The 23,926-nt window shown below is 41.8% G+C and overlaps 2 protein-coding genes across 2 annotated transcripts; both read left to right on the plus strand.

The window, feature by feature from the left end:
• The first annotated feature begins 3,693 nt into the window (after positions 1–3,693).
• Positions 3,694–8,986, plus strand: npas4l (neuronal PAS domain protein 4 like). Its single transcript, XM_085428642.1, has 10 exons — positions 3,694–3,975; positions 4,913–5,076; positions 5,268–5,413; positions 5,517–5,616; positions 5,971–6,232; positions 6,312–6,421; positions 6,697–6,835; positions 6,925–8,361; positions 8,465–8,562; positions 8,851–8,986. Exons 1-8 carry the CDS (start codon positions 3,875–3,877, stop codon positions 8,144–8,146), a joined length of 2,244 nt encoding a protein of 747 aa, XP_085284768.1. The 5' UTR covers positions 3,694–3,874; the 3' UTR covers positions 8,147–8,361; positions 8,465–8,562; positions 8,851–8,986.
• On the plus strand, positions 8,871–13,654 carry LOC146655908 (neuronal PAS domain-containing protein 4-like). Its single transcript, XM_085428643.1, has 8 exons — positions 8,871–9,085; positions 9,165–9,274; positions 9,550–9,688; positions 9,778–10,691; positions 10,797–10,902; positions 11,472–11,629; positions 11,821–11,966; positions 12,071–13,654. The coding sequence occupies exons 1-4, from the start codon at positions 8,871–8,873 to the stop codon at positions 10,235–10,237; spliced, it is 924 nt and encodes a 307-aa protein (XP_085284769.1). The 3' UTR covers positions 10,238–10,691; positions 10,797–10,902; positions 11,472–11,629; positions 11,821–11,966; positions 12,071–13,654.
• The last annotated feature ends 10,272 nt before the right edge of the window (positions 13,655–23,926 follow it).

Raw genomic sequence — 23,926 nt, forward strand, 5'->3', positions numbered from 1 at the left:
GTCTTTTGAGATCACAGGATGAAGTGAATTTAAATTTACTGTTGAAAGAAAACAATCTTTTATGTTTCTGACCACTTCTCTGCACCAACAGTCCTTTGTCAAAGGAATGGATTTGATCACTAAATAATGAGCATTTCTACTCACTGGAAGGCAGAGCCATGTGTGTCCAGGTTCCACCTCTTTGCTCTACAGACTGATAACTCCCCTTTGAGCTACTGTATATGGTACTTAATAGTTAGCAGGACTTTGAAGCCTCCACTTCTATATTTTCTGTTTCCTGCTTAAAAACCATCCACATCTACCCCAGCCAGCCTGTCTGAGACCCCTCACAGTCTACTCGACTGGGTTACCGCCTAACCCGCTCCCCCCGCACCAGTCTGCAGACTAATGGATTGTGTGTGGTTGCTTTTTTGGTTTCCATAAAATGAGCATCTTGCACTGAGCCTCAGCACCAAGCTCTGCCCCTGCTACCAGTGGTGTCCTGGCAGTCTGTTCCTGTCTGTCACCAGCCCCCTGCTATAAAGCCAGTGTTATCTTCAGTGTTAAGTGCACGCCACAGACGGAGGGTCAGCTTAAAGTGAGGCAGCAGAGACACCCTGTCCCGCCTGGTCCCACCGCACACAGGAAGCAGTGCTTCGCTGGGTCCCCTTTGTCTGGCCCCGGAGCCTGCTTCGAGCTGTGACGCAGGCGCTAATGCAAGGAGACACTCAGCCAAATTACGCTCTAATTTCCCCTCAGGACTCAGACGGTCCCACTGGCCCTTGAGAATTGGACTGAGGATTTGTTCAGAGTGATTTGTTTTGTCTTGTCCCTCCCATATCGATGTCCCGTTCGCTCACTCAAGTTCTAGTTCTCTGGTAAAAGGCGACTAAATTGGGGATTTGAGAATAGAGGGATTCAAGGAGCATGAGTCCTTAGAGGATAGGAGGCATAGCTGTTTAAATACACCCAAAGAGAAACAAAAGTAGTAATTTCACTAATGAACACGAATAAACGTGCAAACTAATCAGCAGTTTCGTATGCAGGCATCACTTGCCATCACTCTCGTCTTAGATGAGTGTGAGAATTTGGTAGACTTCTAAGTTTCTAGTATGCTTTAGTCATGTTTTGTGATGCCCGTAATCTACTCATCTGCTTAAAGAACTAATTTTGTGTGAGCCGCTCAGACTCAGTGCGTCATATTTGTAGACCTGTAGCTTAGTTCCCTTCCAGCAGGGGTTTAATTGAGTGACTAATATGCACGCAGTCAAAGCCCTTTGAAGGCTGCCATAACTCACTTCCTCACAAGTCTGTTCACAGATTAAACAATGATGCACCAAACTGGTTTTCTGCTTCAGGTTTGAATGGCTTGTGACTTTGTGCAAAAGTCTTAAGCCAGTCCCCATTTAGACTGCGGTTGGAAAAATGGGAAATGGATGCAACGATTTGAGATGCGGAGACACAAAAATACTGTATATGATGCGCACACACAGTCTGTATAATTTTAACAAGTCAATATTTAGTATGATCACCTTTGTTCTTCAACACAAGCAAGATTTCTTTGGATGTTGGCTGCCTTTTGTTCTGTTCTCTGTCAAGATGATGCCACAGTGCTTCAATAATGTTCATGTCAGGCTCTGGGGAGGCCAATCCACGGCTGATTCTGCTTAATTTTGTTTTTTATCCAGGTGAGCTTTCACTGTGTTGGCAGTGTGTTTGGGGTCATTGTCGTGCTGAAAAATAAAGCCGATACCAATTAGACACTTTTATATTGTGTTGCATGTTGGATCAAAATCTGACTACTTTTCTGCGTTTATAATTCCATCAAATTTGCCAAGATCTTCAACACCACTGGCTGAAATGCAGCTCAGAGCCTGCAGTGTGTTTTATAGATGGCTGGAGACGCTCACTGTTGTACCGTTCTCCTGTGCTACATACATACATACATACATACATACATACATACATACATACATACTGATGATCATTAGAAGCGAAACAAATCAAATTTGGATTCATCACTGCATAAGACTCATCAACACTCATTTTCAGTCCAGTTCTTGTGTAATTTGGCATACCTCAACTTTTTCTCCCTGCTTCCCTTCCTTAAGAACGGCTTCATGACAGCCACACTTCCACTGAGACCATTTCTGATGAGGCTTCAGTGAACAGTAGACGGATCAACTAAAGGGCATCTCTCAGGCCTTTTTTTTTTTTGGATTCTCTCAATTTCTTAAAGACATGACTTTCAGAAACCGTGCATCTGCTGTAGATAGTCCTCCATTTCCCTAGTTTCCTTTTTTTTTTTTTTTTTTTTTTTAAGGACAGCACATTATGTCACGAGGTGCCACATTTTTGATTAATACCTTTTGTTTTTGAGAATCACCTGTTTGTGGACAAATGTATTTTTTTGTTAACTTAGGTATTTTTTTTTTTTAATTCAATGAAATGAGAACAACATTTTTGTGACAGTAATACAAATATTAAATTCTTAAGTGTTTCTTTTTATATTTCAGTGACTCATACCTCAGTGTTAATCGGCTGAATAAATAAATAAAGAAAACAAATGTTCAGACACAAGAACTGGACAGAAAATGAGTGAGAAAACCCCCGATACAAACCGTGGACAACATTTCTAAAGTCTGAAGAATTATTAAGGATGACTTGCTATATAAATAAATAATAGTTACAAGACAGTCTGATTCCTTGAAAGCAAAAAATAAAGAAATAAAAGTTAACCAAAGACTTTTTTCATACTCTAAAGCAGCACAGAAAACCATCAAATGCGGAATTTCTACTCCACTGCATTTCACAACAAATGCTGGAGTGAGTTTGTAAAATCCAGCAGACTCAACCGCTGGTTCTTAATCTTTCTGTCCTGTGAGCGCCATCTGTAGTCGGTTCTCCTTTTAACCCTACAAAGCCCGAACCATGAAAGTTCCCAGAAAAAAGTTCCCACTTTTTAAACGTATTTATTTTACTGGAGCCTTTATTAAATCGTGTGACAAAAGTAAAAATGAATAAAAATAAATTACATATAAATGTACACGACTCATTTTTGCGACAGTCGGTGTTTTTGTGCACTTATGGGGGACAAAAATCACGTTATACGGTTAACAGGTCTGAGTTCCTGCAACACAGAAAATAGATCAACACTAAATAATAATAGCCAATAATTTACAAAAAGGTAAAAGTATTTTACAGTGTGGTGTGATGTTCTGAATTTCAAAGCTGTTCCAAGATGGATTATCAATTTTTCCCCTTCAAAACAACAACAACAAAAACAACAAAAAAGGACTGCTTTGTCCGGGTGCCAGGGGACGTCCTGATTGGCCAGGGAATCACAGTTTTCTTAAAATACCACAGTGTCTGCACATATAAGAGGAAAGTTTCAAACATTTTTTTTGATGATTGCACTTTAATTCATCACCGCTCATTCTGCGTCCTGTCTGACGGGTTATTTTTAGGGCTCTTTTCACCAAATATAACCCGCCTCGGTTCTGATGCAATGATCGGGGACCATTCTTAATTTCGTTGTTCTCATGACAATGACAATAAAGTTTCTGATTCTTGTCATCGCGTCACAACAGGTAACATTATCCCATTTAGCCTTTTCCTCTTCCTCACTGGCTGGGTCGGAGGAGAGGTGTGGGGTTTGGGGCTATAAAAGGAGGGACGGTCACAAGTGCCTGACACTCATCTTCGGTCTGCTGAGGTAAGAGATGAAGACGCCTTTTCTTTTCACCTCACAGGGGGCTGCTTTAAATACTCACGATAGAACTTCTTTAAAACTTAAGAAAAAAGAACATTTGATTGCCTTTTTAAAAAAGCACGAGCAATGTCTGATCGTTTGCAACCAATGCTTATTCGTTAGGTGGAAACAACGGCGACAAAAATGACTATTTGGTGCAACTTGTGTAAATGTCACGTCAGTACTCCTTGCACTTCCCACCATCTGCCCGCGGATCACCGGAGCCCAGTCTACAGGAGGTTCAGGTCAGTGATAACTCTTCTTTCCCCTCCTCTCTGCTCCACGTCCTCTAGCGGCTGAATCAGCGCACGGCTGCTGGGAAAATTTGGAATCAGCTGTGCGTTATAGTGCATGCACGACGGGGAGCACTTAATCCCCTCCCATGTCTACAGCCTAGTAGCTTATTATTTGTGATACATACTAATCCAGCCTTGCACATGATGCCGCCAAAATTATGCTGAATCAAAGAAAACTCTTTCAAAGTGATTCTTTTAATATACATATATACAGGAAATATGGTTCTGAATATAACATAATAATGGAAATTCATAGTGTGTCCATTTGAAAGGTTATAACACATAAGCTAAGTCCAGATAACTGCCCTAAAAAGTCCAGTTGTGGATCTCTGATTAACTCACTGGGATACATTGTGATATAATTCTCCTTTTGTGGCACTTTCTGAGAGCTTGTGACGTGGGGCACCCCACTCAGAGGACACCCACTTTATAAGGCAATGAAGGGAGCATCAGAAGCCCAGCCTTCCCTGTGTGACGCCCACGCTGAAGCCTTGGCAGCTATAAAAACCCCAGGCTCTCCGTGGATGGGTCCAGACAGATACTGATCACGCAAAGTCTATCGAGAGCCCTCATTTCTGTTGGAGACGCACAACAGCCTCTCATATCAGCAGTTTCCATAGGAACCCTTGATATTCAAAGTCAGCTTTGGCTTGTGGGGAAGAGATATCAGGCGGGGTGAACTGTGGAAAAAAGAGGCAGGATCAGTTCAGAAAACTCTCTGTTAGGTTTTTGTTTTTTTACTCTACACTTGCCACTTAGACATCTTTTTTTTTTTTTTTTTTTTTGAAATGCGAGTGATGAAATAGACAAAAGTTCGGGCTCACCGGATTTACTACTTTAGTTTTCAGTCCAGCCTTCTGACCTCAGTGACCATGGTCTCTCACAGATCCACCAAAGGGGCATCCAAAGCTCGACGGGACCACATCAATCATGAGCTCAAGAACATGCGTGCTCTGCTGCCCATCACCCTGGAGGACCAGGAGCGACTCTCGTACCTTCACTCCATGGCCGTCATCTGCACCTACATCAAAAAGTCTGTTCTCTTCCAGGGTAAGTTTTCATACTGCAGTCATCCTTTAATGCCTTTGAACTTTTAATCTGCATTCAGCCTGCATCGCTGTCAAACAAAATGGGACTGAGCATGAAGGCCTCTAGGGACCATATCAAAAAGTAACAGATGTGATAACCCGCAGAGATGCATGCTGTATAAGCAAGGCTGAACTCACTCTTTCCTCTCTAAGGGCTCCCAGCTGGAGAGCGATCACACTGCTCTCTGCCACATGAGGTCTTTCTTCAAGCCTTGCACGGTTTCATCCTCGTCTCCACCGCACAGGGCAGGCTGGTGTATGTGTCAGAAAATGTAGCCGAGTATCTCGGGGTTTCCATGGTGAGCCTTTTTGTTAGCTACATTGTGTTTTCAGGTGTAATGTTGCAGCACTTTTAGTTTCTGAATCTTTGGGAGCTAATGGGAAATTGTGTAACTTTCCCAGGTAGACGTGCTGCAGGGAGACACGATATATGATATGGTGGAACACTCTGATGTCGACATTGTTAAATCAAACCTGGACCTTGAAAACAACTCAATGTCAGGTAAGAAAGATTTGGAATTCAGTTTAAAATGATATGTATGGAATTTGAAACGATTATAGTGTTATCACATGCTGGTTGCTGGTACTGTCACAGATATTTCTACTGTGAGGAAAAAAAGTAAGCCGGTTTCCTTGGAAATTCAACTTGGTTTGATGCAAATCCAGTGAGGACACTAAAGAGGTTTCAGATCTGCAGAAAATGCCAAATTTGTGAAATGTGCTACTGATGCAAAATCCCCCAAATGCCCCACAAAGCCCTTATTTTAAGCCATTTTATTCATAGTGAGTTTTAAAACTTGCCCAACCTCTTTTTTACAAACATGAAAGACTAAACTGTTACGTTTTCTTTCCCCAGAGCGGAGCTTTATATGTTGCATGAAAACCTCCAAGACCTTTAAGTTGCAACATGGCAGCTGTTCCTCTATACTGGTCAGAGGAAGCTTCCAGTTCTTCCCTCAACCCTATGCATGCTCCCCTACCACTACAACCAGCGAGCCACTGTTCGTGGCTCTCTGCACCCCAACAGTGAACTGCCTGAGGAGCACCGACTCTCACTTCTGTCACAGCTTCAACAGCACACATGGACTGGATATGAGCTTTATGAAGCTGTCAGATAGGTACAATTGCACAACTTCTTCTGTGAGCAGGCATAATGAACGTTTTCCTGTTTATTGACATTTTGATTTTCCATTTTAGCGTGTCTCCTTTGTTGGGGTATTCAGCAGAGGAAATGATTGGTCGATCATGGTACAGCCTCGTCCATCCTGAAGATCTGTCGCTGAGTGCAGATTCTCACAGAAGTTTGAGTAAGTGAACAACAGCCTTTAAGACAAAGAGACAGCTAAATGTTAGGATTTCAGTATTCACTGGCACATTAAATACCTGTTGTCATCTATTCACAGCACACTGAGCACTTTAGCTTTCAGTTGTTGAATGATATGAAATAGTAAATATTAAGACTGTTTAGCATCATTCTCTTTGAATGCAGTTCTTTAGTTCAGCACGTTACATATTTATTTTAGCGTGTGCGATACGTTTGAGGTTTTATGTGCACGGTTATAACCATGAACATTTCCTCCAGTGCACTCAGATGACGGCTTCCAGGTGGAAATGGTGCTGAGACTCCAGCGCATGGATCTGTCGTGGTGCTGGATCTACAGTCGAGCCACCAAAGTCTCTGGGGAATGCCAGACCATCAGCTGCACCAACTTCATCATCAGGTATTATGACCTCCTCTGGAAAAACTGAGCACATGTTTCAGTGTTTTCCCAGTAAAGACGCTGACTTGTTGCACGTTGTGTTCCTGCAGTGAAACTGAGGCCAGATTTCTTCAGAAGAAAATCAGCAGCATGGCCTTCAAACCAGCATTTCTGCCAAATTCCTACCACTGTGCTCAACACCCTCAAAGCTCCAACAATAAAAGTCAGAGGACACCCAACAGCCAGAGTGAGGAGCCTGGTGCCAGAGATACGAGGGAGTCTGAGCACGACACAGACTGTGTGGTGAGCGGCTCTTCCCCGAGCTCACCTGCCCTTCTGGGTGATAGCCCTGCTGTCCTCATCCCTCCATACAGCCCCGCCTCCTCCAGCTCCTCTCTGCAGCAGGAGGAGCTCAGCCATGACATTCTGATGGATGTGCATGTATGCACAGATCAGTGGCTGTGCTCCCCTGAGGCCTCTCCCTCCCATTATTCCTACCCAGAGACTGGGCTCACCTGTCACCATTCACCCTCAGACTCCCTCCCTGCAGCCACTCAAACCTTTGACCAGCCATCCTTTGGCACGCTCAGTGGCCACACTCCACCCACCTCATCATCGCCATCCTGTGATTTCAGAGATTATACATCTGACGCTCGCTTAGTTCCAGACTGTCTCTCTGTGTCCGACATGTGTGAGAGCCCAGCGGACTGTGCTCTGCATCCAGATGATTTCGGCCTTCTGTTGCAGCCACAAGAGGGCAGCGTTGTCCAACTGCATCATGATGCTCCTGACTTATCCACACATACCAGTATTTTTAATCCCAGCCAGTCTCCCACATCCCTAGAGCCTAACCAGTATAGCGAAAGTGAGCAGGTGGAGATCAGTATTCTGGCCCAGCAGATCTCCTCGCTGGCCAGCAGGTTTGACCGGCATCACACTGTGAATCCCTATCAGCATGTGGTCCAAACTACAGCCACCAACACGATGCCCTCAGCCTGTGACTGGCCCCCTAATTCTCCTCCCCCCTCAGTTCGTCTTCCCAATCCTGCGCTGGTTCTTGATGTTGCCATGTTTGACAGCTTCATGAAAGATCTGAACATGTTCACAAGAAAAGGCAGCACATTGAGCGATACCAACTACCAGCAGGGCTTAGTGTGCAGCAGGAACGGGCACCATCCCCATCAGGAGCAGCAGGAGCACATTGGCTTCATTGCAGAGGAGCTGCTGGCTGCAGAGCACTTCACCGTGGGCAGCATCGCCATAGATCCCATCAGTATGCAGCTGGGATGCCATGATCAAACCACTGGGTTGCTTCAACATCATCTCTACTAAACAGTCCACCCTAATGAGATGGCACATGACAGTTGTCGGGTACAGATGGTGCTGAGACTCCAGTTCGTGGATCTGTCATGGTGCCGGATCTATAGTGGAGACAAAGAGTGAGTGACAGATCAGCTGCCTTGCATGGCTTCACCCTCATCACCAGCACACAGGGCACGCTGGTCTGTGCTTGAGAACGTGTAGCTGAATATCTCGGGCTTTCCACGGTGAGCCCTTTTGTGAATTACATTGTCATTTTCAGGTGTAATGTTGCAGCAGTGATGGATTTTGAATCTGTTAGAACTAACACCAACTATGACACTTTCGCAGATGTATGTACTGCGAGGAGACACGTTATGACATGGTGGGATGTTCCGATACTGAGATTGTTAAATCAAACCTGGACATCGAAAGCAACATATTATCAGGTAACCAAAATTTCAAATGATGCGCGGCATTTAAAATGACTGTATAAAACGATCCCCCTCTTTTTGCTGTAATATTACTGACATTGCTGCTGTAGGTGGAAAAAATGAGCCAGTTTCCCCTGAAATCTGTTTATGAAATCCATTACTGATGCAGCATTGTGCTACAAAGCCCTTATTTTAAGTGAATTTCTTCCATTTAATTCATAGTTGGTTTTAAAACTCGGCAAAACTAGTCTTAAATGTTTTAACAAACATGAAAGACTAAACTGACGTGTTTTCTTTCCTCAGAGCGGAGTTTTATATGTTGCATGAAATCCTCCAAGACCTTTAAGTTGCAACATGGCAGCTGTTCCTCTATACTGGTCAGAGTTGAGGGAAGATCTGGAAGCTTCCTCTGTGTGTCCTTCCTTACCACCACCACCACTGAGCCACTGTTTGTCACTGTCTGCACCCTAGCAGTGAACTGCCTGAGGAGCACGGACTCTCATGGACTGGATATGAGCTTTATGAAGCTGTCAGATGGGTACAATTGCACAACTTCTTCTGTGAGCAGGAATAATCAGCATTTTTCTGTTTATTGACATTTTGATTTTCCTTTTTAGCGTTTCTCCTTTGTTGGGGTATTCAGCAGAGGAAATGATTGGTCGATCATGGTACAGCCTCGTCCATCCTGAAGATCTGTCGCTGAGTGCAGATTCTCACAGAAGTTTGAGTAAGTGAACAACAGCCTTTAAGACAAAGAGACAGCTAAATGTTAGGATTTCAGTATTCACTGGCACATTAAATAGCTGTTGTCATCTATTCACAGCACACTGAGCACTTTAGCTTTCAGTTGTTGAATGATATGAAATAGTAAATATTAAGACTGTTTAGCATCATTCTCTTTGAATGCAGTTCTTTAGTTCAGCACGTTACATATTTATTTTAGCGTGTGCGATACGTTTGAGGTTTTGTGTGCACGGTTATAACCATGAACATTTCCTCCAGTGCACTCAGATGACGGCTTCCAGGTGGAAATGGTGCTGAGACTCCAGCGCATGGATCTGTCGTGGTGCTGGATCTATAGTCGAGCCACCAAAGTCTCTGGGGAATGCCAGACCATCAGCTGCACCAACTTCATCATCAGGTATTATGACCTCCTCTGGAAAAACTGAGCACATGTTTCAGTGTTTTCCCAGTAAAGACGCTGACTTGTTGCACGTTGTGTTACTGCAGTGAAACTGAGGCCAGATTTCTTCAGAAGAAAATCAGCAGCATGGCCTTCAAACCAGCATTTCTGCCAAATTCCTACCACTGTGCTCAACACCCTCAAAGCTCCAACAATAAAAGTCAGAGGACACCCAACAGCCAGAGTGAGGAGCCTGGTGCCAGAGATACGAGGGAGTCTGAGCACGACACAGACTGTGTGGTGAGCGGCTCTTCCCCGAGCTCACCTGCCCTTCTGGGTGATAGCCCTGCTGTCCTCATCCCTCCATACAGCCCCGCCTCCTCCAGCTCCTCTCTGCAGCAGGAGGAGCTCAGCCATGACATTCTGATGGATGTGCATGTATGCACAGATCAGCGGCTGTGCACCCCTGAGGCCTCTCTCTCCCATTATTCCTACCCAGACACAGAGCTTGCTGCAGCCACTCAAACCTTTGGCATGCTCAGTGGCCACTCTCCATTTATCTCCTAATCTCCGACTAATTATTTCAGAGCGTGTACATTCTCAATTCTGATGCTCGCCTTGTTCCAGACTGCTCATTTGTATCCGACACGTGTGAGAGCCCAGCGGACAATTTTGACCTTCAGGTTAAGCCACAAGGAAGCAGCGTTGACCAACTGCATCGTGACCCATACGTACCAGTCTCTTTAATCCCAACCAGTATCTCACATCCATAGAGCCTGACAGCAGAGAAACCAGTATTCTGGCTTAGCAGTACGGCTTAGTGTGCAGGATATATGGGCCCCATCCCCATCAGGAGCAGCAAGAGCACACTGGCTTCATTGCAGAGGAGCTGCTGGCTACAGAGCACTTCACGTGCAGCATCACCATAGATCCCATCAGTATGCAGCTGGGACGCCATGATCAAACCACTGGGTTGCATCAACTCAATTCACCAGCTATATGCAAAGCAGCATTCAGCAAGGTACTTTCTACTAAACAGTCCACCTATTTATTGATTTGCTGCTTTGGTATGTAAGCTTTAGAGATATTTAATTAATGTCTAATTTTATTTTCTGTCTTTCTTTAGGTGGAGCTTGCTGAAGAAAACCCATCCTGAAATAAGTCTGAGACTTAACTGGACGACCACTTGTATGACATATTGTCATAAACCTCCACTGGATTTAAAGGCGAGTGTGAGTAAAGACAACTAAAGGACATCTTCTCAGATGTTATTTTCATATGCAACACTTTCCCATCCTGAAAAGCTTAGTTAAAGCTCATGTAGACATTCTTTTATTTTTCCTTTCTGCAATTTTGTCAGCTGGGTTTTATGTTACACTGATGTCTTAATTTGAGAAAAAGTACTTTTTAAGAATCTGACAGCATTTACACTGACATAGATCCGTTTATCTTCTAATATTGTGACAACATTTTAAAAATGAGCACCTAGTGCCATTGTCACTGCAAATATCAGCAGTTTCCATAGGAACCCTTGATATTCAAAGTCATCACCTTCCCACAAGCTAACGCTATAAGGCAGGGTGAGCCATGAAAAAGAGGCTGCATGAGTTCAGGCCAATTACTCTTTTTTTTCTTGCAATTAGATTTTCATTTAAAAAAAAAGCGCACTACACTTGGCAGTTACACATCAGAATGATCTTTAAATGCGAGTGATGAAATAGACAAAAGTTCGGGCTCACCGGATTTACTACTTTAGTTTTCAGTTCAGCCTTCTGACCTCAGTGACCATGGTCTCTCACAGATCCACCAAAGGGGCATCCAAAGCTCGACGGGACCACATCAATCATGAGATCAAGAACATGCGTGCTCTGCTGCCCATCACCCTGGAGGACCAGGAGCGACTCTCGTACCTTCACTCCATGGCCGTCATCTGCACCTACATCAAAAAGTCTGTCCGGGGTAAGTTTTCATACTGCAGTCATCCTTTAATGCCTTTGAACTTTTAATCTGCATTCAGCCTGCATCGCTGTCAAACAAAATGGGACTAAATCTTCAGTACCCTTGAGACCAAATCAAAAAGTAACAGATGTGATAACCCGCAGAGATGCATGCTATATAAGCAAGGCTGAACTCACTCTTTCCTCTCTAAGGGCTCCCAGCTGGAGAGCGATCACACTGCTCTCTGCCACATGAGGTCTTTCTTCAAGCCTTGCACGGCTTCATCCTCGTCTCCACCGCACAGGGCAGGCTGGTGTATGTGTCAGAAAATGTAGCCGAGTATCTTGGGGTTTCCATGGTGAGCCTTTTTGTTAACTATTCGGCATTTTCAGGTGTAATGTTGCAGCACTTTTAGTTTCTGAATCTTTGGGAGCTAATGGGAAATATTGTCTTTTCCCCCAGCTAGATGCACTGCAGGGAGATGCAGTATAAGACATGGACTCCAGTGCATGGATCTGTCATGGTGCTGGATCTATAGTTGAGCCATATGGAGAGTGCCAGCCCATTAGCTGGAGCAGGAGGAGGTCAGCCATGACATTCTGATGGATGAGCATGCATGCACAGATCAGGGGCTGTGTTCTACTCTCTGCTCAGAGACCGAGCTCACCTGTCACCATTCACCCTCAGACTCCCTCCCTGCAGCCACTCAAACCTTTGACCAGCCATCCTTTGGCACGCTCAGTGGCCACACTCCACCCACCTCATCATCGCCATCCTGTGATTTCAGAGATGATACATCTGACGCTCGCTTAGTTCCAGACTGTCTCTCTGTGTCCGACATGTGTGAGAGCCCAGCGGACTGTGCTCTGCATCCAGATGATTTTGGCCTTCTGTTGCAGCCACTTTGAGGCAGCTTTGTCCAACTGCATCATGATGCTCCTGACTTATCCACACATACCAATCTTCTACAGTCACAGAAGCTGGTTCTTGATGTTGGCATGTTAGACAGCTTCATTAAAGATCTAAACATGTTCACAAGGAAAAGCAGCATATTGAGCAATACTAGCTACCATCTAGCAGCAGTGTATAACAGGAATGGGGCCCCATCAGAAGCTGCTGGCTGCAGAGCACTTCACCGTGCAGCATCACCATAGATCCCATCAGTATGCAGCTGGGACGCCATGATCAAACCACTGGGTTGCATCAACTCAATTCACCAGCTATATGCAAAGCAGCATTCAGCAAGGTACTTTCTACTAAACAGTCCACCTATTTATTGATTTGCTGCTTTGGTATGTAAGCTTTAGAGATATTTAATTAATGTCTAATTTCATTTGTATGACATATTGTCATAAACCTCCACTGGATTTAAAGAAGAGTGTGAGTAAAGACAACTAAAGGACATCTTCTCAGATGTTATTTTTTATAAGAAACTTATTCCTGAATGTAGAGCTAAAGCTCATGTAGATTTTGTTTTCCTTGGGCTTCACTCAAAGTATTGACAGGTGTCACAATCCTGTAGGTAGCAAACTGAAATGTCATATGTGCCACCAGCTACAGGCTGAGACATCCGTCATCTTCTATTCTTCTGATACATCAAGAAAACAAATATCAGTAAAAGACATTTCAAGGAAACCTTCACTAAAATGTCGTGTCTGCAAGCAACTTATGTGGGTTTTATACTGTCCCAACACTATGGATAAAACCTGCTGTCAGCTGAGTTTTGTTTTGCTAAAGTCTTTTTTTTCATAAAAATGTACTTGAAAAACAAAATAAAAGTAAGTGAGATCATTCACCCTGCTTTATCGCCATAGTTTTTAACACAAATTGGTTTTTTTTTCTTCTTTGTATGCCATTAAAACTTTCATACTGTCATAGTTAAAGATGTTAGACAAGATGAAGCTACCTCAGTGGTACAGCTAAATCCATTCAAAGTCTGAATTTTGTGCCTTAAATTGTGTTATTCCCTGCATATTCAGAACTCTGAGTCATTCCTGCGGTTTGCTTCAGAAATATTTGAAATGTAAATAAATCTAAAGAAAATCAGAGGCTTTGTTGTTTATTCATTATAACACAGAGTTAATAAAGAGGACTGCCCACGTTCTCTATAAGGTTTTGCTGAATGCGGTTAAGGGGCCTATAGTAGATATTTAAGAGGTAATATATAAAAACGTTGAAACTTTATTTTTAATGACAGAAAGACGTTGTGTGCACATTACTGAGATGCCCTCTTACACATCACAGGTCGCCCTTCTTTATTATCAGAGCTGCCTGGGGTAGCTGGACGCTTGCAGTGACCTGAGTGAACCAAAAGCTTTGTGTTGTAAAAGATACTGAAGCACCCTTTACAGCTGGAAAGACTGTTGATTTGGAGGTCCATCACCAGAAATGACCTTTCATACTACACTTTATTATGTAAGCCATCATTATAAAATATTGACTAGTGCAGGCACAAAACACATCTTTATGGAATAACAGTTATTTATCACAAGAGGGCCTACTGAGTACTTTGTAGCCAATCAGACCACAGCACATTGTCTACTGGGCTCTTCGGGGCTCCATTGATTTTTACATCTTGTGGGCAGTGACACCAACAAGAGCACATAAACTGTGCACAGTGAAATCAGTTACGGATTTAGGTTGATGTGCAGAGTCGATGAATAAATGCGCATTTAGGCGACTGATGGATCGCGGCGGTTAAAAGCAGAAAAGATTTGCATGCATGCACAAACGTAGGGGAGAAAGCTCGCGGGGAGGCACTACAGGCATGCAGCTAATACAGTGTTCATGTTTCTGTCATGAGACTTAGAATCACCACTAGATGGAGTGATAACTCCAACACCTTTGTCTTAACACAGACACTACGTGCTGTTGGTGTGACACTACTTAAATAAGCAAATAAAGAGGAGTGTGCGTGTCTCTGTGTGTGAGTGTGTATGGCAATGAGAGCACAGAAGGACATCAGTTCGGTCCATTCATGAGCAAAGAGTCCAGATGCCGAGCGTTATCCACGGAGACCCAATTAAGAGGGATGTCTGTTGAAGGGTACAATGGCAAATAAAGTTCCTAACAAGTCTCCACATCTGCTGTGCTCCAGTCTCCCCGCATCACTCAGCAGCACCTGAAACATCAGTGATTTCCCCGAAGCACGGTGACACTAACATCGCGGCTTTGGCGCATTTGTCCACACCAAGGAGACTGCAAAAAATATAAACCCTTTTCATTTCACCGACACACACAATGAACACTCCAAGCATTCCCATGTCTCTGCAGATTACACAGCTCAGCAGTAAAGTCAGTTTGGCACTCTTCCGTCGCTGTGGTTACACACTTCCAATAAGCTCAGGCTGTGCGCTCTGTTTTTATTCCATCTGTAAAAATCGTCACAAACAACATTATTTTTATATTATTATTATTATTATTATATTATATATAAAAGGGAGATGCAGTTGTAATATTAGATTAGTGTCTCATTGTGTGAGGGGAAATAGTGATGCAAAGTAATGGCACACGCTGATGATGTCAAAGCAGAAGCGAGAGAGATGAAAAATCAAGACGCAAACACGCATATACAGACACAGGCTATAAGCAGGGACGCACTCACTTTATCTATAACTCGGATCACTTAATCACATAGGCCACCCTGCTATCTCTCTGATATTAAATTAAGATGAAGAGTGGTGAAATTAACAGAATCCATGCCTCACAGGAGTGGTGAAGTAATGTAGGTGTCTGGCAGTGGAAGTGAAAGATGAAACACGTTCGGGGGATGCTGTGATTCATATCTAGGATATGAGAGTGTTACTGAGGCTGGAGGTACCGCACGGTGGAACTGACAAAAGAGAAACGGAGGCAAAACTGTCATCTGCCTTACTTCAGTAGCTCATAAAGTGCTTTCTCAGGTGGATGGCTGGAGGGCGGATGCTTGGAGGCAGGTAGGCGCAGGGGTGCATTTGAACAAAGCAACTCATGGATGGGATTCGTCTCCAATCCGTGCCTCCCACAGAAAGCCAGTTTCTCATATCCCCCCTCACCTGTGGCTTCTCACAATAATTGCCTCGTTTGCTTGCAAAAGAAAAAAAAACCTCTCCAAATTGAAACTCTAGCTGATTCCAGGAAACAGGGCCTCAGGTGGCATGGCCGTGTCTTCGTTTATTTACAGGCTTTATGCTTTTATTGTTGCTGCAACCAACGCTCGAGAGCTCTGTATTGGAAGCTTATCTCTGGCAATACGTGTATTTTGAAATAGATGAGGATGTGGCGAGCCACCCAGCTACGATGATTTGTCCATTTTGCTCTGGGATTGTTTGGCAGATGGAAACGGTGACACAAACCGAAGCCACCAAGGTCACAGAGAGGTGCTGCAAGCTGTCTTGAGGGACACCCGTGCCGTTATTACGTGTTAACCCGAAACTGGCTTTTTATTCTAGTCTAATTTATTTTCTCTTCGTCTCCATGTACGAAGCAGCTTGCTATTGTTTTGACTACATCACATTTTCATCTATAACACTGTTGCCCCATATTTCAAAAAGAGGCAAAATCACCTGACTGGTCCTGGTTCAGTCACAGGCAGCACACTGACACTGTAACTGGGTTAAACAAAAATACTCAAAATAGACCGCAGCCTGTTCCTTCAGCACTCCCCTCCCGTTTGTCCTGTTGCTATGCCTGAAACCACAGCTCTGATTCAACACTGGATCCCAGTCATGAACAGTCAACATATCCTGCTGATATTCAACAGAGAAAGGCCAACCAGCCGGGGAGCAGAATACAAATGGCGGCCTAACAGTGGATCCTACTTGCATATGAATGATTGTTTCATTTTCTACTGTTCTCTTTCAGGGAAGAGTTTGCTGCTCGAGGCAGAGCACCTGTCCTCAGAGGAGAGATAAGCATCCCATGGCGGCAAGATTTGATAAACATCTTATTCTTTGTTGATGGAAATTCTTGTGTACTAAAAAATAAAAATAGTTCTCAAAAAAATTCCATTAGGGAATTTAGAATACATGCATAGATAGTGTATAGTGCTTTACAGCAGTCCCGTGGAACAGATTTCCACGGGTTTAAATTTAAGCTCTTTACTGTGCAGAAGCAATACTACTGGTATTAGGGAGGTAAGGTCTCCTGGTATATTCTGTATTTACCTCCAAAAACTCAGACTCAAGCATTCAGAAAAGCAATGATCTGTGCAGGAATTTCAATACACATTTGCTCATAGGTGGATCTCCACGATACAGTCTGATTTTCCGAGCAGCACCGTTGTCCTTGCAGTAATGTGGATGTTTGAAGTAAGCGATGAAGACGCTGGTAATGCTTGTAATTTTCCGCATGTGCACCACGCGTATTATATATGTACACAGGGCATGCATGATTAACGAGTTTATCCCTCTACCTCTTCACAATCTCAGGGGTCGAAGTAAATAAACATGAAAGAGTGCATTTTTTGCAGGGTTCACAGAAGCTTGAAAGATGATTTTAAAAGCAGTTAAATGTGATGCAATTAGAGCCTTAACATGAGCTAGTTCATTTTTAATAAGAGTTGAATAAAAAAAAGGAGTCAAAGTAAAAAAAATAAAATAAATAACTCATGCATAGCTAAATGTATTTAATCAAATAATGCAAATCAGTTTCATAAAAGAGTTACTGTGGACAAATTTATATAGTGCTGATTAAGAGTAATCAGACTACTTTCAGTGATGTTGAATTTATTCATAAACAGGTGGAATGAGTTAGTATATTAAGCTGTGCACAAAACCAGTAACTTTCCGAAGTTCCGAAGGAGTAGCTCCTATGGCAGGTTAAGCTGTTGCAGAGATTGGGTGTAATCACTGTAAAATCTCAATTTTTGTGTCTGGGGTATCTAAGATAATCTGACTGATTAGATGTAGCTCTCTAACTAGGGAATGAAAATGCAAGAGTTTGGCCAAATATGGTAGTGTCATCACCTTTTAAAAAAAGAAAAACACAGCCAGCGTTGATAATATAATTGCTGAAACACAAGTGCAGGTTGAAGTCATATTGGGATGGATGGAAAAGACTGAAGTGGAAGCATGCTGGCACATACAGTTCTTACACACACACTGGACATTCTGGACATTGTTTTCACTTCATCACTTAAATCACTTTAAGCATATTTGCACTGTACAAGACATAATATGGATTGCACAACACTGGTCACTATATTCTTCATTTCCAGTTAATACTTGTACAGCTGCTGTTATTGTGTATATATTTATTTATATTTCTTCATACATTCTTATATAGTTCTATATTGTGTATTTTGTTGTACAGTTATTTTATTTTCAACTTTAATTTATATATTTTATCTTATTCTTTCCCAGTTAAATTTACCCTTCATTCTAATTTGTGTTGTACAGTTATTTCATTTTTAACCTTAATTTATATTTTATTCCTTCCTAGTTAAATTTACCGTTTTTAATTTTTCATATTTATTTCCTATCTTATTCATAGCCTTTTCCTTTTTTGTTTTTCTTTAGGTCACGAGCAGTTGTCCAAGCATTTCACTACATATCGTACTGTGTATGACTGTGTACGTGACAAATAAAATTTGAATTTGAATTTGAATTTGATTTGAATTTGACCGCTGGGATGTAATGCTAAAGCAGCGTTAGCCTTTCTCAAGTAAGCCTTCTTACCATTTTTTCCATCTTTACTTGCTCTAAGACTATTTAGCAGCACAACTCGGGTTGTAGCTGAAATTCTATTGCATGACATATAACACAAGGACTAAAGGGCAGGCTAGACAAGCACAGAAACCTTGCTGAAGATGTGATTTGCCACATCTTTAAAATACTGCTATAGCATTATTTTAATGCTCTAGCGTCTTCTTAATGATAGTAATGTGTTGTGAAGTCTTTTTGTATTCTTGCCAGTTTGCTTTGTTGTATTTGAGTAACCGTAGCCTACAGTTTGTATTGTTATCTAGTAATTGTGTGACAGTGGATTCCATGTCACAAAACACTTAACTAGTGTAACGAGTAGTGCACTTACTTTCTCATGAGCGTAATTAACTACTTTTAAGAAAAGTAACAAGTAATGTTTAATAGATTACCCGTTTAAAAAATGACCTGACACTGCACGTTGTAAAGGTTTTTTACTCACACACTGATGCAGTTCTACAAGTTCAACCCTCCACGTTGCCGCTAGGCAGATTAGCCTATTTTAGCCTTTCTAAATAAAATAAGACAATGTGCAGTGGGAGGGGAACTCAAATACTAACCAATGAAAGCATTCACACAAAAATCGATTTCACTTTCATCCAGATAATTATTTACAAATCAGTCACCATCACTGGGAAGTAAAGAAGTAGTTTTCATGACATATCATCAAATATATTATAGGAAAGTACAAAAAATAAATAACCTGTATGTTACCTGGGGCAACATTGTGCTGTAATTGCAAAAGACCATGGAAGAAGGGCACAAAGTTAGCATACAATGTAAAAATATATTGTATTTGTAAGGAAAAGAGATGGAATTATCCAAGAGTGTTTTGTAATGGATTTGAAATAATATGTAATTCCCATTCTCTACTCGCACATATTAGGGAATGGAGTGATGATGAGATATCATATGGTGATGAGGAAGGTGATTTTTGTGTATATGTTCATGCAATTAAATGTTGCTTTCATTAAACGTGAAATGTGCAGCACATAAACAAACAGTGTGTCTAGTTTTTAATGTGTTTGGTTAGAACAAAAATTTTCTTTCAATAAATAGAAATCTTTCTTCTGCATGAACAGATCAAATGTTTCAGTTTGTGCATTATGGTATATTGTTGCCTTGAGGCAATACATTTTAAATAAATGTAATAAAAAAAAGATAGATATATATTGTTATAGTGTTATAGCTATTTTTACAACTATGTTTCCTACTGCTGTTATTTGTATTGACAACATATAAGCAGGGAGCTGCGTGACTGCTATGTAATTAATATGATACATAAGGAGTGATATATGGGGATTCTAAATAACGCATTATTATATTATGACTTCGTTATGTACATTACAGTGACAGCTTATGACCGTTTAAATACATAACAATTTGAACACATTCACAATGTTCCTGAATAACAAAAAAATTGTGTTCCTTTTTCACAACTGTTTTCTTAACCTCTTATCTAATTGAAGGTCACTGTGGGCATACAGGGTGAGAGGTACATCCTGGGCTGGTTGTCAGTTTGTCCCAGGAGCAGAAGTAGAGATTGCCAGGGATGAAGCTAGCTCACAGAGTCACATTCACATTCCTGTACTGTATGCCTGGTTTGCACCATCTCAAACGTCTGCTCCCTCTTTGCCATTAGTTTGTACTTTCAAGCACGTTTGGCATTTTATGAGTCATTGTCTCTGTTCTTAATCCGCCTTGACTGGCAAGAGCGTTCTTTTTTTTGCCTTTCTTCTGTGTGACTCTGTGGGTGAGTGGATGATTCTTTGAAATTCACCACAAGTCATGGGACCCCTGTCAACGCCCAGTTATCTTGGGTTTAGCTCTCATTAATAATTCTGACGGTGTATCTCACTCAAAGGGCATGAAGGCTCAGCTCATGCATAACGAGACAGTATTCAAGTCAAATGTTTCCACATTCTTATTTTAGAATGAATTTTTGTGCATAATTCTTCTAGCTCCAGTCCTTTTAATCTTTTCCTTTGACTCTCTGGAAACCTTTTCATCTACACATTTGGATTTTTCCGAACTGGCACAAAATCTCTGACTTCTGTGTCCATCAGCTGAGGAGTTTTGTTATTATTGAAGATACACGGAGAAAAGAGAAATCCACTGGCTTTTCAGAAAACCGCATTCTCTGCAGGCTACTTTGAAGTTCCGGGGATTAACATATAATGTATGTTTTGTGTAGATGTTAATATTTCTGAATGATTTCAGACAGTGCTCTGTAAAGTGTAGTGACACAGTAAAACAAAAGGAGCCAAAATCTTCCCATTACAGAGAAAAAAAAGCCTCCCCGTCTGAGCGAGCTCGGATCAACCACGAGAAAAACTTTGGGTGGCAGAGGGGACAGAGGAAAGCTCTTGTGGTTTCAGCACTCTGCAAAACAAACTGAGCCTGGCGGTGGTCGCTGTGTGACTGTGTGGGTGATCTGAGAGGTGCTGAGAAGACAATGTGGGGAAGAACGTCCCTGTACCATAATGGCACTCGTACGTTTTTTTTTCCCCATTTTTTTCTTTATTGCATCACTCGACCTTCTGCAGAACATGTAAAACTTCGCTCCACTGCTGCTCAGCAGGGCTTGATGCATCCATTTTTTATTTTCTCATTTTTCCTCTAAAACACACGCTGGGCAGCAGTGGATGAGAGTAGGGCTGCCACAAACGATTATTTTGATAGTCGACTAGTCACCGATTATTTATGCGATTAGTCGACTAATCAGATCATCATCCACTGGACTTAAAACTACAGCTTTTTGCACCAGCAGCATCTGCTCTTATATAACTATCATTAGCTTACAGCTTTAAGCTTTTAAGGTGCTAACTAAAAATAAAGACAAGATGATAGTTTATTAAATTTTAATGAAATTTGCAGATTGTTTCGGTGAAGTTTAATAAACTCCTTGCTATCTAAAATATAACAGGACACCGGAGTATATTTTCCAGCATCTCACACTTCTGATAATCAGCTGTCTGCTTGACGTTTATTCAGCTGTGTAAAAACTATAACTTTAATCTCAGACAAACCGATTTACTCAGGAACAAATAAAATACAAAAAAAAAAAAAGCCAAACAACAACATTTTTAATTTATCTAAGTGACTCATATATTTAACCTGAGTAGCGAAAGACGGCGGTGGGTTTGAAAACAATTTGCCGGGAGTCCGGTGTTCTCACCGCGCTAGTGACCTAGCCCCCGGCTAGCTATCGAGCTAGTGGGTAACAGACGTCTCCGAAAACGTCGGAGCGCTTTTGAAAATATGTGGTGTCCTGATAAACTGAGCCGATATTTGAGGTTTACACAGCTACATTCTCGCCTGAAAATATGTTAAACGTTTATTTTGTGACCCAGAAAGAATAATAAGAGTAATATTAAAACTAACTAGCTGCTGCCATTGTTGGAAACTAAGCTGGGCCGCGCTATGAATTCTGGGACACAGCTGCTTCTTCTTCTTCTTCTTCTTCGGGGTTTAACGGCAGCTGGCATCCTTGTACATGCAGTGCTGCCATCTTCTGTTTCAGTCCGTTATTACACCCTTAAATCCTACTACTTATTCCTGCGTCTTTTGGGATCTTACAAAGCTTCAAACGACGCGTCGACTATTAAATCAGTCGTCGACGATTTTGATAGTCGACGTAATCGTGACTAGTCGACAAATCGTGCCAGCCCTAGATGAGAGACTCTCGTAGTGTTCCAGATGAACATTATTACCTTTTTACTGTGTCACAATAAGGTATTTCATCATATTGCAATCACAAGTGTTCCTGAATTCAAGCACAAAGAACATTGACAAATATTACCATGGAAACTGTAAAGCACTCACACCACTGTATATACAGGTTCATAGACTTATTCTTGGTAGCCTGGACTACATTAATATTATAGATTATCCTTTATGTTATAAATAACCTGATTTTATTAAACAAGGGAAATCCGGTCTTTAAGTGATGACGTGACGAATCCTACTTCCGGGCCTAAAGTAGTCTGCGTTTAATATGGCTTTTGTGTTGTTAACATGTTTAATGTTTTGTATTTTCTTCTATTTAATCTCAAAAAGCTCCTAAAACAGTCAGTGATCACTGTTGACCTCCCTCGGCTTTTATTACCACTAATCATTTATTTAAGCTCAGTTTTTAAAACCTTAGGATGTAACTACAGCCCAGCCCATGCAGCAGTATATGAATGACTAACCTCGTATTGTGGATGGATTATCTCAGTTGTTCTCCTGAAGTCTGGTCCCTTTACAGCATCCTGCCATGTGATTACATTTGTTCCTGACCACCGAGAACACTCACGTTAACTTTTATCGAGTGGAAAAAAAGTTAGCTTGTTTAAATTATGCTAACATAGCTGTGTCGCTAGCGATCACGTAGCACATCATTATATACAAGCTAGCCCAACTTCAGTAACCCTACAAACGTCACTGCTGTTTAGTTTTCTGTCTTCATTTATGTTGGAAGTGATAACAGAGCTGTACGTTTTAATTTGTTTCCAAAACCCCGCAGTCAGGACATGCTATATTGTATTTAGATAGAAGCTAGCGAGCTAACTTCCTGCTAACTTATAACTCCGTTAAATGTTATAAATTCTATTTTCATGGATGCCTGGATGTTAAACTCAATTGTTACACCTGGTAGAGCAGAACTCCGATCATTTTATTAAAGATGAAAGACTTTAGACAGTTTTTCAACTCTCAGTAATGCCATAGTGATCGTTTGATATATGGACCTGCAGCGGAGTTTAGGCCCAGACACGGCTAGTGACGTCAGACTTAACGACCGGATAGAGAGGATGTTGATTGTTCTTACCTTTGAGCACTAAAGTTCATCTCTTGAGCCAGGAGCTGCTATGAATTTTAGCAGATACTCTCTATAAAATGTGTGCTACTACTTCGTCATCAGTCTTAGATCATAACTGGAGCCATAATATGTAACCTTAATGTAACATGTAGAAGGATTTAAAAGAAGAAGACCCGTCCATTTTGCTGATGAAGATTTTGCTCACTCTGTCTCTCGCTAATGGTGATAATTGGAGACAGCGCATGCCTGGGCGAGAGTTTGGCAGTGCCCGCTCATTGATTCATTCATTTTACCCTCAGATTAATGCGTTGACTGTGACCCTGGTGACCTCTGGTCTGCAGGGAGCCCAGTCACCTGCTCAGGTCACGCATACCCCTTCTACAGTTCGTATAGTTGGCGAATAACTGTACTACAATCAAAGCTATGTGCAAAGAAAATAGAGTGAGTGATAATTTAGCTTGGGTCGGCTGCCAAATGGAAAATAAAGATGTAATTAGAAATTAAAATGAACATACTGTAGATTTGCTATAGTACACATTTTTTATTGTGCAGTCCCAGAGCACACACTTACACACACTCACACACATGCACAAACAAATGGCTCCGTGGTCTAACAAACAAAAATCAATAACTGTTTCACATAGCTAATCAAACACAATCTGTTTGGATTTTGGACGGCAAAGAAGTTGATTTAAATTGAATAAAGCCTATCCAGTGTTAAAGCAGCAGCGTTACCCTCCTCTCGCTTTCTGAGCTCCATCAGGATATCTAAAATGATTACAGAGCCTACCACCGCGCTCACTTTTTAACATTTCTCCTTGTTGGTATGTTGTTGTC

The sequence above is a fragment of the Rhamphochromis longiceps genome, linkage group LG13, assembly GCF_057381845.1.
Source record: "Rhamphochromis longiceps isolate RC_006_pf linkage group LG13, R_longiceps_female_GT1.1, whole genome shotgun sequence".
Taxonomy (NCBI): Eukaryota; Metazoa; Chordata; class Actinopteri; order Cichliformes; family Cichlidae; genus Rhamphochromis; species Rhamphochromis longiceps.